At 35.3% G+C, this 12,809-nt stretch overlaps 3 protein-coding genes across 6 annotated transcripts; 1 reads left to right on the plus strand and 2 right to left on the minus strand.

Moving 5' to 3' along the window:
* Positions 1-610: 610 nt before the first annotated feature.
* On the minus strand, positions 611-6,695 carry LOC123217613 (elongation factor G-2, mitochondrial-like). Its single transcript, XM_044638707.1, has 20 exons — positions 6,164-6,695; positions 5,716-5,937; positions 5,407-5,528; positions 5,145-5,295; positions 4,979-5,050; positions 4,746-4,841; positions 4,574-4,662; positions 4,360-4,426; positions 3,799-3,837; positions 3,562-3,622; positions 3,110-3,219; positions 2,957-3,031; positions 2,810-2,878; positions 2,582-2,703; positions 2,151-2,276; positions 1,849-1,969; positions 1,638-1,738; positions 1,479-1,539; positions 1,009-1,062; positions 611-923 (listed from the first exon to the last, which is right to left on the minus strand). Exons 1-20 carry the CDS (start codon positions 6,584-6,586, stop codon positions 819-821), a joined length of 2,286 nt encoding a protein of 761 aa, XP_044494642.1. The 5' UTR covers positions 6,587-6,695; the 3' UTR covers positions 611-818.
* A 553-nt stretch (positions 6,696-7,248) lies between these two features.
* Positions 7,249-9,987, minus strand: LOC123216031 (cell number regulator 6-like). Of its 4 annotated transcripts, XM_044636381.1 has the most exons (5): positions 9,837-9,987; positions 9,629-9,750; positions 9,263-9,377; positions 8,288-8,553; positions 7,249-7,772 (listed from the first exon to the last, which is right to left on the minus strand). In XM_044636381.1, exons 2-5 carry the CDS (start codon positions 9,734-9,736, stop codon positions 7,539-7,541), a joined length of 723 nt encoding a protein of 240 aa, XP_044492316.1. In that variant the 5' UTR covers positions 9,737-9,750; positions 9,837-9,987; the 3' UTR covers positions 7,249-7,538. The 4 variants fall into 4 exon arrangements, with proteins under 4 accessions (XP_044492316.1, XP_044492315.1, XP_044492318.1 ...); XM_044636380.1 differs by having other exon boundaries at positions 9,629-9,985; XM_044636383.1 differs by having other exon boundaries at positions 9,263-9,396; positions 9,629-9,984.
* A 669-nt stretch (positions 9,988-10,656) lies between these two features.
* Positions 10,657-12,632, plus strand: LOC123215996. Its single transcript, XM_044636333.1, has 4 exons — positions 10,657-11,094; positions 11,192-11,336; positions 12,027-12,120; positions 12,207-12,632. Exons 1-4 carry the CDS (start codon positions 10,793-10,795, stop codon positions 12,476-12,478), a joined length of 813 nt encoding a protein of 270 aa, XP_044492268.1. The 5' UTR covers positions 10,657-10,792; the 3' UTR covers positions 12,479-12,632.
* Positions 12,633-12,809: the final 177 nt, after the last annotated feature.

Raw genomic sequence — 12,809 nt, forward strand, 5'->3', positions numbered from 1 at the left:
TATGGACAATATTAGACATGTCAACTGGCCATGAGTTTAAACAAAGAATTGAAAATAAGTCAAATTCAAATTAATTTGAACATTTGAGTTGAAATTAGATTTATGACAACTCTAAAGTTAAATTTTGTTTGAGTTGAATTTGAAGAAGCTTAATTCGCAACTCAGATTAAATTAGTCAAGTTTAAACTTAAATGAGCTTAGGTCAGGTCAAAGATTGAAAATAAATTTGTAAGGATTGATCTCAAGCCAGGGAGAAACAAATTTGAATAGGTTTAACTCAAAGCCAAAGATTGAAAACAGAGTCTGAACCGGTTTGAAGATTCAAGTTCAAACGCATTTACATCAAGTTTAAATCCCAATGTTGCAAATTAAGTTAAGCTAAAGAAATTCAATTTATTAATCTCTAACTGAGTTAGCTCTTTTTTTAAGTTTAGCTCAAAGTCAGCTCCTACAATAATCCAGACATTGCATGAATAGATTAACTGCAATGATGGACATACTAAAGTGTAGTCCTTTAAGAATTCATATTGGAGAGAAGTTTTTTTTTCCCTTAAGAAAAGCTTATACTACAAAATATCATTTGTTTCTATTGAGTTGACATGGACAAGACTTGAAGAGAGCGTAAACTTTCGATTACGGTTGCCTGCAGAAGTTTAAATTCAATCACCTAATCGGGCAGATTTTATTGTGTTTTTCAAAATTTTGTTGACCACTATAAGGATCAACCTATATCGCCTAAATAAATGTCAAAATACACTCAATAAATTAATTAAAACTACAATATTTGTGATTTGGGCATGTCCAGTAGCAAGCACTAATTACTCAGCTCCCTTGCTGGCTTTATAAGTGTTCACTAATTGCATCTGCACATCCTGAGAAACCGGCAAGTGTTCCTTGTATTCCATTGTGAATTCACCTTTGCCCTGCACACCAAAAATGAATCAACAAATTAGACTACAAACTATTAGGAGATGATTAAGCAACAAGTTAAAATGATTTCAAAATTACTTGTGTCATTGAACGAAGCGATGTTGAATATCCAAACATATTGTTCAGAGGAACCTGCGAGCAAAGACCAAAAAAGACGTTCTCAACAGGAGACTATGAGCAGTGACAGGTAGAAATTATTGTCAGGGGCCCTGTAAACAATTAAACACTTGGCCCTAATGTGGCTCCTAGGGTGGATGCAAGCCAAATCAGTTCAGATTGGAATCCATAAAACAAATAGAAACTCCAATTCAACAGTTCAGCTTGTTTGTCCTTTCAACAACAGTGTTTACCCTGCTGGCAACACTGTTCATTTCAACTGCTGCCCTCCGACAATATTGTACACTAGTTTAAGATCAAGATGAGCATTATAGAATTGAACCGAACTTGAAAATGGATATTATGAATTTGAATCCACCCTAGTGGCTCCTTCCCTGAGTTTAAGTTTGTATAAATCACTATCACATAAGAGAAACAAAGAAAATGCTTACATGAGCAGTAATTACAGAGTCATCACCCTCTTGGTCATTTCCAACAATCACGCCTTTCCTCCTAAAACATGCCCAAAAGTGCAGATATTTTTAGAAACATAATTCCAAAAGAATGCTCCCATTGATATTCTAATACAAAAGAGGTAGATGAAAACTCACTTGTTGATATCACCTGCGACGCTTCCCTGAAATTCCGTGGGCACTTTCAACTCTACCAACATAACAGGTTCCAATATCACAGGTCTTGCAGCTGCATAGCACTGTTTCATAAATCAAAAAGCAAAAATCTTAGTGGGCATGTCAGAGGTAAATAGCGTCACAGGAGGAAAAAATAAGGCCCAATGGCAGAAGAGGGGGTGATGAGAAGGACCTGTCTAAATGCATATATTGCAGCTAACTTAAATGCAAGTTCACTGGAATCAACAGCATGGGAAGCACCATCAGTTAAAACAACACGTAAATTTTCAACTGGATGTCCAATTAATGAACCCCTGTAAATTGTAAGCAGAAATAGATCAATAGAACATAACATATAATTAAAACGAGAACCAAACATCATCATTATAACCTAATCCTAATATAAGCCACCATGACAAAACCAGAAGTAAAATCAATGTTATATTCAGACACTAACTTTAATCAATGTACTGAAAAGGTAAAGGGAAAACTCACGAATTGGCAGCTTCTTTAAAACCCTTCTCAATTGCAGGTATAAAATTTGATGGAATAGCTTGTCCCACAAGCAAGTTTTCAAATTCAAACTTGGTTGGTGAGCCTGGAGGAAGTGGTTCGATATAACTAACAAATAAAGAAAAGCAAAAATTAATCAGCAAGTGTATAATTCTGCTTCACACCATAATTAGCAGACCCATGCCACCTTGAGACCAAACTTGGTTGTGCAGAAAGAGATGTAAATCCACGTGCAGGTAATATATATACAGATCATATATGTCAGGTGCTCAGGACAGCGAATTTGCTTATCAATAAATGCAGCTCCAACATGATATGGATAAAAGGTGCATCTATAAGACTGATTTCTTCATGATTTTGTGTCATGATAATATTAACTCATTAAGTGATCAGCCATAAATATGCGTACTTACCCACAAACTCGTCCATATTGACCTTGCCCTCCAGACTGTTTCTTATGTAAATAATCAAATTCAGCACGATTTGTGACAGTCTCTCTGAAATTAACACGAGGTTTTCCAACAGTTGCATCAACCTATTCAAAGAAATCAAATAAAACTTCAACAAGGTGAAAATGTTCAAGTAGCCATAGCATCCAAACCTCTCATATAATTATTGAGCAATGACAAAGGGTGTGGCACCTTATACTCTCTACGGATGCGTTCAACATAAATGTCCAGGTGCAGCTCTCCCATTCCAGAAATAATTGTCTGCTCACAAAAGCATAAACCGTGATGTTAATAAATTATATAATATATATTACATAAAATAAAATTTGCAAACCATACCTGCCCGCTCTCAGCATCCAAACCAACACGGAAAGTGGGATCCTCTTTTTGAAAACGATTCAATGCTTTTGAAAACTGACACAAGGAAAAAAATTTAATGACTATAATTCATTTGATATTGAATATAAAGCAATAACTCCAAATGTAAGTTACTTGTCCTCCAGAATCTTTCGAAACAGGTTGAACAGCAAGTGACATCACTGGCTCAGGAACATTCATAGAAGTCATGGTGTATTTAACAGACCCATCAGTAAATGTGTCCCCTGATTACCAAAAAGCACATATTAAAATAATTTGGAGAGAGAAATAAAACACAGATTATTCAAGTGCATAAGATGTCCAAAATCAATCAGAAGAAGCTCTTATGAAACCCATACCAACTAACTATAGTGCATAAGACATTATCGAAGGCATGCTTTTCAAACACTGAATCTATGCTGAAATACAGAAAATCAAACACCTCGTCCTCACTAAAAAACTTATCAAAGCCCATTTAAATTTTTATAAACTTGTTCTTCTCATACCTCTCATGTGGTAAAAGTAATCCATAAAGGAAAAGGAAAATCATATGCATGAGCTAGTTTATGCAAAAGAGAGATTGGAACCTGATGCACAATCCACACCAAAGACAGCAACTATTTGCCCAGCATGTCCCTCTTGAATGTCCTGTAGATAAAATAAATGCATAAGCAAAGCAAAAGCAACATTAAATCACAATATATCAAGTTTAAAAAGAACAAGTATGATTGGTTTCCACAAATTATAAAGAAAATGAAAGGTGCTCCATTATATAACTAATATTAATTAAGTCAAGTTAAAAAAGGAAAAGGAAAAGAAAAAACCTCCATCTCATCGGAATGCATCCGCACCAAACGAGGAACCTGTCCACAACAATGTTACAGCTTTAGAGATTAGATTTAAGAACCAATAATTAAAAGTATCAGACAATCTTGGCACTTTAAATTTTGTGATATAGATTAGCCATCAAACACTGTAATAGCTATGCTCAAATAAAAATCTTTAAGACACTGAACTTGTTATCCGAATGCACTCGTTGTCTCGTTCAGACAAAAGTGGACAAAATATTTTTCTGCACCATGCAAAATTACATCAACAAGGTTTCTCATGCTATTTAGATTTCATAGAAATGAATCACCTTGAATGGCACAATGAAACCATCATAATATAAGGACGATTAAATATTGTCAGAGCCTATTTCCCAAGACGGATCACAAACAATGATATAAAACTTTTGTTTTTAGCAATAGTTTATAATGATTGTGAGGTGGCAGAATTTTGGTTATTAATCTACTTTCCTAGGATCAAATTCCCAAATAAGTGGCCCACAACATATAAAAATGCAAACTACTATCTTAATTTGAAACAATATGCCTTGATCTCACCTTAATCTTCTTGCCAGTATTTACATTTATAATGAAATCACCTTTCCGAATCACACCCTCATAAATTCTGCATCCGTCAGAAAGTCATTACTGTTAGCAACTTAGCATAAAATTTCATCTACAAATGGATTAATACTGACAAAAAATTGATAGAAGTTAACTGAACTCAACTCACAAAGGTATTAAAATACTCAGTACAACTTCTTAGGCATACCTTAAATAAGTCAATTGACCAAAGCGTCCTTCCTCCAACTTAAAAGCCAATGCCACAAGGGGTCCATCTGGATTTCCAGCTAACATAACCTACAAAGAGAACAAGCAAACTGAATTCCCCAACCAATTATTTTAAATAAATATTGGGACATATTGTCAGTCAAATACAATACCTTCTCTTCATCCTTCATCTGGTCAAGAGCATAATTACTTACTTCAGTTGGACAAGGTAAATAACTAAGTACACCGTTCAGAAGTGGTTGCACTCCCTGTCATCCAAGAAAGGCAGTAAATAAAAAGCAAAGTGGATTTACCAAAAAAAAAAGTGTGTAATCTCAATTATTATAACTTATAACAACTCAGATACCATCCAAAGGCAATAAAAAGAGAAACAAAATCAATATACCTTGTTCTTAAATGCACTACCCATAAATACAGGTATAAATTTCCGTGCTATGGTGGCCCTGCGAATCGCTTCCTACTTGAGGAAAAGGAAATTAGATTTCAGTGGCACAAATACAAACCATCTCATTCTTTTTCAGATAGATTATAATTTGCATATTTCAACACACCTCAAGATCATTTGACAATATAGGCTCATCATTGAGAAACGCATCAGCAAGTTCATCGTCAACATCTGACACTGTTTCAATTAGTTCACGCCTCTTTTCTGCAACAAATGCCTCCATATCAGCTGGCATTTCAGCAGTCACAACTTTTTCCCTGTAATCAGCAACAATAATAAGCATAACAGGATATATATATATATATATATATATACACACACACACAAGACAACATATATACTCAAACTGTACAGCTTAAGAAACAGACCCACTAGAGCCATGAAAATAATAGGCTTTCATCTGCACAAGATCAACAAGACCATGAAAATCATCTTCCAATCCAATAGGGACTTGCACAGCTGCACAGTGGTGCCGTAGCTTAGATCTTGCCTATAAAAGATACCAATCTAATCAGCGAGTCAACGCATGATATGCATTGTGCTTTCAACTGTAAGTACTAAGTACAGATTGAGGCTAAGACAGTTAAAAACCCATCAAAAGCTTATACAAATAGTTGACTTAAAGATTTCATTGAAATTAAGTTGTTTCAAAGGTCAATCACAGCATTTAAATTCACCTGGCTGAGAACTTTCCACGGGTCAGCTCCCATTCGATCAAGTTTGTTAATAAAGGCAAGTCTTGGAACCTCGTATCTCCTCATTTGGCGATCAACTGTAATTGACTGACTTTGCACACCGCCAACACTACAAAGGACAAGAATGGCACCATCAAGAACACGTAAAGCCCTTTCAACTTCAATGGTAAAATCAACGTGTCCAGGTGTGTCAATAATATTAATCTGCAACCACAAACAGATTTGTCAAAATCCCAAGGACGGCGCTATATCGCTAAACAGACAATTTTTTATTTTGAGTTTCTTCCTCAAAATTCAACTAATTTTCTTTTTATTATCTTCGAGCTCAATTAAACATCTAATCCATTCATTTTGTTGAAATAGAGAAACTATATTTAGTAAAAAAATTAATTTTTAAAATTTCAATAAAAATATTTGTTGTTCCGTTTACCTGGTAACCGTTCCAAGTACAGTATGTGGCGGCAGACTGAATTGTAATACCCTTCTCTCGTTCCAAATCCATGGAATCCATCTTAGCCCCAACACCATCTCGGCCACGAACCTCATGAATCTCATGAATTCTTCCGGTATAATACAAAATTCTCTCCGTCAACGTGGTCTTTCCGGAATCGATGTGCGCAGAGATCCCGATATTTCGTAGGCGCTCCATCGAGTCCTTCCACCATGGCTCCTTGCCCTCCTTGGCACGTGCGAGGTTCCCTCCCGTCGAGAATTGTCGCAACTGGAGGTGGAAGTTTCCAAGGAGGAGGGCGGTGGTAGGTGAAGGTGACGAGGAATGAGACGGAGTCGTTTTCGAGGGGGAAAAGACGTTGTAGAGAAGGCGTGGTGTAGTGGGTCTAGGGAATCGAGCCATGTTGAAGAGTGTTTGAATGTGTAAAACCCTGAACCCTAATCTGTTCTCAGGGTTTCGGGGGTTTTAGATTTTGGAGACGACAACTAGTACTGAACTGTTATTTTGGGCGGGTTTGTTAAGACCTTAAAACATCCGGGTCTCGGGTAGTTTTTTAATTAAATAATAAATTATTAGCTTTAAATAGGAGCTGAACATCGAATTACTCGATTTCAATTAAAATCGTAAATGGTAACTTTGAATTTGAGATTAAACTCAGTTCAAACTATTTAGAGATATTCAGAGGAGGATTCGAGCTTAAATAATCCTAGTGACACCTCTATATATATATATTTTTCAAATTATAGTTTGAATTTAAATTTAGATTGAATGAATTAACTTTGAATCAAATATTAGACTTATTTTTACAAACGAATCCAATTTAAACTGATTTAAATATTTAAATTCAAATTAAATATAAAATTAATTTGTTTTCAAATTTTACCTTGTCAATCTTAAATTAATTTTGAACTAATTTTTTTAAAATTTGAATTGATTTCAAATAAGTCCTTATCTGGACTCGACCCGGATCGAATAGAATTCTAACCGCCTCCAAATGATAGATTTTGCATCACCTTAGAGGTTTGCTTATGTATCCACACGAAATCTTCACACATTCTAGTACAGGTCCTAAATATACAAGTGTTACTGAAGAATGCTTTACTGAAAAAGTCAGAACAGTTGTTAGATATACCAGAGCCAGTCACATACGACTCCTTTCGGTCAATGTGCTGAAAACAAACTATTTTGTAATTTCACTTTTTTCCCTGCAGAGAATGCAATCAAAATAGATAACTAAAAATGGCAACAGATTGGTACTATGCTATCCAGAGTTCCTGCACAAGTTAAATCTTTTCATGTATCATTTTTCTGGCAGCCAGTCCATGTGACTTCTATATATATGGACTATAAAGTCCTACACTGGCTGCAACTGCAACTCCAAATTGTGGTGTTCATCGTTTGTAGATGGTGCAGATTTGGCAGACTGATTGTTCTCACCAGAGTTCATCTCTTGAACCGGTGGAGGGTTAACAACAGCCTCTTGACTAACTGCATTCTCAGCCAGATGGTTTTTCATCTCCCTGTGCTCTTGACACAAAGCACACCAATGCAAGCAGCAATGAACCATGCACGGATCACATGGTGAGTTCTGCAAAAGCAGCGGCAGAATGAGTAAGCAAAATGCATTTAAGCCTTGAATTTTGTAGCTATCTATAAATTAGGAAAGGAATGGCAGCTATTATGAACTATCTAATTTCTGGAGTATCCAATCCAGGCAAGCAAAAACTTAGGAACTGAAACTACAAAGACTCAGATAAATGAAGTTTATCTCTAAGTTCAATTTAAAGGATTATACTTTATGCTACTCAACTTTAAAAGGATTAAGCTAAGAAAGATGAAGAAGGACAATCTGAAAAAAATCAAATTATTGGGAGAGGATAGACTAAAGATGATATATCTAAACTCTACACCAATAAACCAGCTAGTTCACTCTACCTGAAAACATTAAATTACACAGAGCAAAGACAAACTAAGATTTGCAGCACATCCATGGCCTAAATGCTACTTCCAGATAACACATGTTCATGCACTTACCCCTGATCTTGTACAAAACTACTCTTGTTTAAATTATTAAAAACTCGACTAGCAACTAAGAAAAATAACCTTGAGATGATATTTCTTCTGTAATGCTTGTCGAAACATGCCAGTATAGATGCCACACATCCACCAAGCAAAAAGCAGGCCCTCAAGTATGAGGAATGAAGTCTTGGGGTCGACTCCATGGAAGAGTACAGTTGCTGCTGTCAGTGTCAATCCACCTTCAATGCACATACCATGACAGACACATGCATTGGTCCAAGGAATTTCTTCTCTCAATGTTTCAACATTATGACCGAACAACATGCATGGGCAAATGAGTCCAGTGCAGCCTGTCAAACAATGTAAAAAAAATTTATTGTGATCAACAATCATGATAAAAGATCAAACGTGCTTTAGCAAGGAATTAAAATTTGGAATAGTCATTATTTGCCAATAAACATTATCCCACAATTAAACATTATAATATCATCATTTGAAAAGTGAATTTAATCAGTAACTTTCATCCCAATTTGTGATTACTTCCTATTCCTTATATTTTCTCATTAGGTTTGGATTCAATCCAAGCTCTTTGAGCTAAGGTCAAGTTCGGCCGATCCAAAGATTCGGGTTTAAGTTAGTTTGGATCAAATCTAAAGTAAAATTATTTTCAAACTAAATTTGAACCTCAACTCGCCATTCTTAAACTGACTTTTTTGAATTCCAAACGATCTCGAACTTGGCCTTATCTGGACTTGGTCTGGATCACATCCAGCCCTAATTCCCATAAACACTTCATTTTGTCACTTCAACACACCTAGAGTCACCTTTCTGTGATTTCAACTATTCATCAATGTTACCCTTTCACACTCCTTTATCTATCTGAAACCAATTGAGGAAGCATGGATTATGTATTTCAACTGAAGCCAGAAACTAATATTCATAAACAGTTACATAAACTTGTTAAGGTCTTATCATATAATTGTTAAGTAATAAGCAATCATAAAAAGTCTTGGTGTAGTGCATATAATATTATTCTAGCTCGGCTAATAAGACCCTTACAACTTTCAGCATCTTCAGCGCATCCAAAAATTCCAGTTGTCCAGTCTTCATCAGCAGGAGGCTCGTAGCTTTCAGGTAGGACTTGTCCACATTGACAGCATCTTTGAACATTCAACTGCATAATAGTAGATGATCTTGCATTACAGTATAAAAATTTGTTAAAATCTCTCCAATAATTTGAAAATAGATCAAAAAATTCTTCAAAAATAGAAAAAGAAAATCTCCCTCTTTTTGTCCCTTTTCTCATACTAGTCATATTCATTTATAAATCCTACCAGATCAAACAGAAAGAAGAACTCGTTTCATAACCGCATCAAAATCGATTACATTCAACAAGAAGAACAACACAACACAGCACAGCAAAACCTGAGGAACTTGAACGGGTTGATTGAGTTCTCCAGGGGTGATATCTTCAGACGGTGCTTGATCTCGCGTCAACTGAACGTAATGGGACTGCGCGCATCCGTCCGCCATATGATCTAACAAGACTTTCAGTTTGAAATTTGAAAAAAATAATTTAGAGAAAAGAAAAGAATGTATACATTCATTTTGAAATAAGAAAAATGTGAACCACATGTATGTCTATGGAAAGATGAGAAAACGTTGCGAGAAGATCACTGATCACTCTCTGAATTTCGACCAACTGTTTCTCGATTTCTTTAACGGCGCTTTTGCTTTTGCACCCCCGTTTTCTGTATACAACATAACCAATTTGAGCTTCACCAATTACGTCGTCGTTTTACAATTTGTATAAAATATAGATTCGAAAATGAGATATGTTATGCAGAATTATGGTAAGGGCGTATAACAATTTTTTTATAATTGCTGAGACCCGAATCTGAGTAAGATGGTTTTTTCGTATTGATTGAACGATTAAACTGTGATTTAGTGTGATTCATCTATTCAATCACAGATCAATTTAATTTAATAATTAATTAAACTTTAAACATCAATTTAAACCGAGCAGATTATTATATTTTTATTGTATCAATTCAATTGGTTGCTCTTATAATACCACTCCTGAGCCCTCTTTCAAGAAAAGTTCGTTAACCCTTTGTTCTTTTGCTAGTTGGAATACCATACTTGATTCTTTATGAATTAGTTTAAATTTGATCTGAATTCTAAATAGTTAGTTTTAAATTTAAATTAGTTTAAATTCATTTAAATTTATTTAAAATGTCACCTAAGGTAAAATAATATCACCGTCAGAAAAAACATTATTATTAATAAAATAAATAATATTATTAATGTAATAAATAATATTGTTAAATGAAAATTTAAATTAAACAATAAAATTAAAACTTTAACTTAAATTTGGTTATAATAAAGCCAAACAGAAATTTTATGGGAACTGGCTGGTTGGCTAAATGACGCTACACGGTACACATAATTATCTCAACACACTGTTGATTTGTGGTAACTTAATAGGGAAGATTCGAGTCAGTCAAGAGCATAGAGTTCATAAATTCAAGAAAAATTATCTCCTTTTCTTATCCCTAGAAGCTTGACTCAGTGTGAAAAATCCTGAACATGGGAGGAGGAGCGATGAGCATAGACCTTCCTATGATTCAGTTCTCTTCTGCATCAAACCCTCCCCACCTCTCTTCTCTGGCTTCTTCCAATCTGAACTTTCTAAATTCAGCCAATGAAATTACTGCTCCTCTCAAACAATCCTGTGCTGCTTCCTGCTCCTCCCACGCTAACACTTGTAGAAAACTAGAGTCTGTAGAAGGAACAGGAGATAAAAGAGCAAGTGGGTCCTCATATAATACGGTTTTCTATTCAGTTCCATCAAAAATCGAAGTCCAAAATTCAGTTGCCGCTCTTCAGAAGTAAGTTGTTTCAGGCTTTTTTTTTTTCTGCTATTTTAATTTGATTCAATTAAAAAGGTATTAGAATAAGTATTATAAAATTTGGCACTTGAATCAGTTTTCTTCTTGGGATTTCTTCTGCGTCTTCTGGACCAGAGTTGAAGTGGCTCCAACCACTGCTGGGGAGCTGTGATCTGCTAACTCAAGTCTATGGGATGGCTGTCGATACTTTTCGTCTGCTGCTGACTGACCCATCAGTCAAAGTGCGTTCCTTTCATTCTTACCCTTTATCATTTACAATTTTTGGTATAGTTCTGTGATTAATCCGAATGAGGATGATTTTGATTCCTCCTAAATATATTAATTTAACATTAAGATAGCAGTTCCATTGAGGAATTCTCATTTTTTCACTTTCAAGCATGGATTTGAAAACCCTATCGAACCGACCGATTGGATTGTTCAGGAAACTGGGGCGGGCACTTAGGTGTTTTGATCGGGGGTGGACCGTGATTGAACCATCAGAATCATCCTTCTTCACGGTTCTGACTGTTGGGTTACCGTATCCAAACCAAGTTAATGTATACAGTAGGTCTGATCCCTTTATCAAGTTGCTGTATACAGTAGGTTTGAAAATATTGCTTTCTAGGAATCACGTATAATAGATTGTATGTCTCATGGTTGTAGGGACTGAGGACTGACGTCATTAAGAACACGTTTGACCACCGTACTAAATCCAGTTTTGATTAAATGTAATTTAAATGTAATATTTGATAAAACTATAAACGTAACTGTTTAAAATAATATTTCTAATATTTATTTAAAAATGGTTCATTAGTTAAATCAAACTATTTTCTTTATTGAGTCAATGCCCCGTTCAACTTTGAAAACATGGTAAGATTCAAATACACTATTTAGACTTTATGTCTCTGTGACTGGATTTGCATTGCATGCAGAGATTGGCGGTTTCCCTATCATCTGATGAAGCAGTTTGGGACGCTGTAATGAACAATGAATTGGTCAGGAAGCTCCGTCACTCACCCTTTCTAGGTCTGTTCTACATATTGCTCATACATTTGCATAAATATGTAATGCTGAAGCAGATTTTGTTAGGTGATTTCAATTGATCTGTGCAGCTGGAACTCCAAGGCTCGTGTTGTCAGATAAAGAGCCAAATTTAGGCAGTGATATCTTGAGGTGGATTTTAGAGATTACAAAAGCAAAAGTTATGGAACTCATCGACAAATTCCAGTTGCTGATGAATGAAGTATTTTCTCTTGATGATAAGGGAAAGGCCAGTGAAGAAACTCTAGGGCCAGGCAATTTGGAGGACAAATTGAGGTCATCCTTGCTTCTTTCCCTTGTGATCCTCTTGATTGTGATTCTGGGTCGCCTTCACGGGGCTTGATTTTAATACAAAGTCATCATTTATTTATAGACGTAAAGATTCCCAGGGAAAACACGATGTAATTCACTCCTTATGAATTTATTGTTTGTATTTCAAACCCATTGGTTTATTGTTTGTATTTCAAAGTGAAATCTACTCTCAAGTTTAGCAGTGATTTCGAAATGAGTTGAATCCCGAATAAAGACATACTTGAACTCCCTTTGAATCCATAAAGGCGAGTTCAAACTGATTCAAATGATAAATAATAATAATAGAGAAAACGAGCCAATAAAGGAGAATAAAACCGTTGTAAAAAAAAAATTACCAAAAGAAAATCATTAGACAAAAATCA

The sequence above is a fragment of the Mangifera indica genome, chromosome 5 (genome assembly GCF_011075055.1).
Source record: "Mangifera indica cultivar Alphonso chromosome 5, CATAS_Mindica_2.1, whole genome shotgun sequence".
Taxonomy (NCBI): Eukaryota; Viridiplantae; Streptophyta; class Magnoliopsida; order Sapindales; family Anacardiaceae; genus Mangifera; species Mangifera indica.

Bases quoted from the DNA above. Each gene is read 5' to 3' on its own strand.
- LOC123215996 (XM_044636333.1), top strand. From the start codon at position 10,793: ATGGGAGGAGGAGCGATGAGCATAGACCTTCCTATGATTCAGTTCTCT. The intron at 11,337-12,026 runs GTGCGTTCCTTT...CATTGCATGCAG, and splicing joins TGACTGACCCATCAGTCAAA to AGATTGGCGGTTTCCCTATC. The intron at 12,121-12,206 runs GTCTGTTCTACA...TGATCTGTGCAG, and splicing joins CCGTCACTCACCCTTTCTAG to CTGGAACTCCAAGGCTCGTG.
- LOC123216031 (XM_044636380.1), bottom strand. From the start codon at position 9,838: ATGTGGTTCACATTTTTCTTATTTCAAAATGAATGTATACATTCTTTT. The intron at 9,378-9,628 runs GTTTTGCTGTGC...ACTATTATGCAG, and splicing joins AACCCGTTCAAGTTCCTCAG to TTGAATGTTCAAAGATGCTG. The intron at 8,554-9,262 runs GTAAGGGTCTTA...ATTGTTTGACAG, and splicing joins CGCTGAAGATGCTGAAAGTT to GCTGCACTGGACTCATTTGC.
- LOC123217613 (XM_044638707.1), bottom strand. From the start codon at position 6,586: ATGGCTCGATTCCCTAGACCCACTACACCACGCCTTCTCTACAACGTC. The intron at 3,623-3,798 runs GTTTTTTCTTTT...TTTTATCTACAG, and splicing joins TGCATTCCGATGAGATGGAG to GACATTCAAGAGGGACATGC. The intron at 924-1,008 runs GTAATTTTGAAA...TTTGGTGTGCAG, and splicing joins CGCTTCGTTCAATGACACAA to GGCAAAGGTGAATTCACAAT.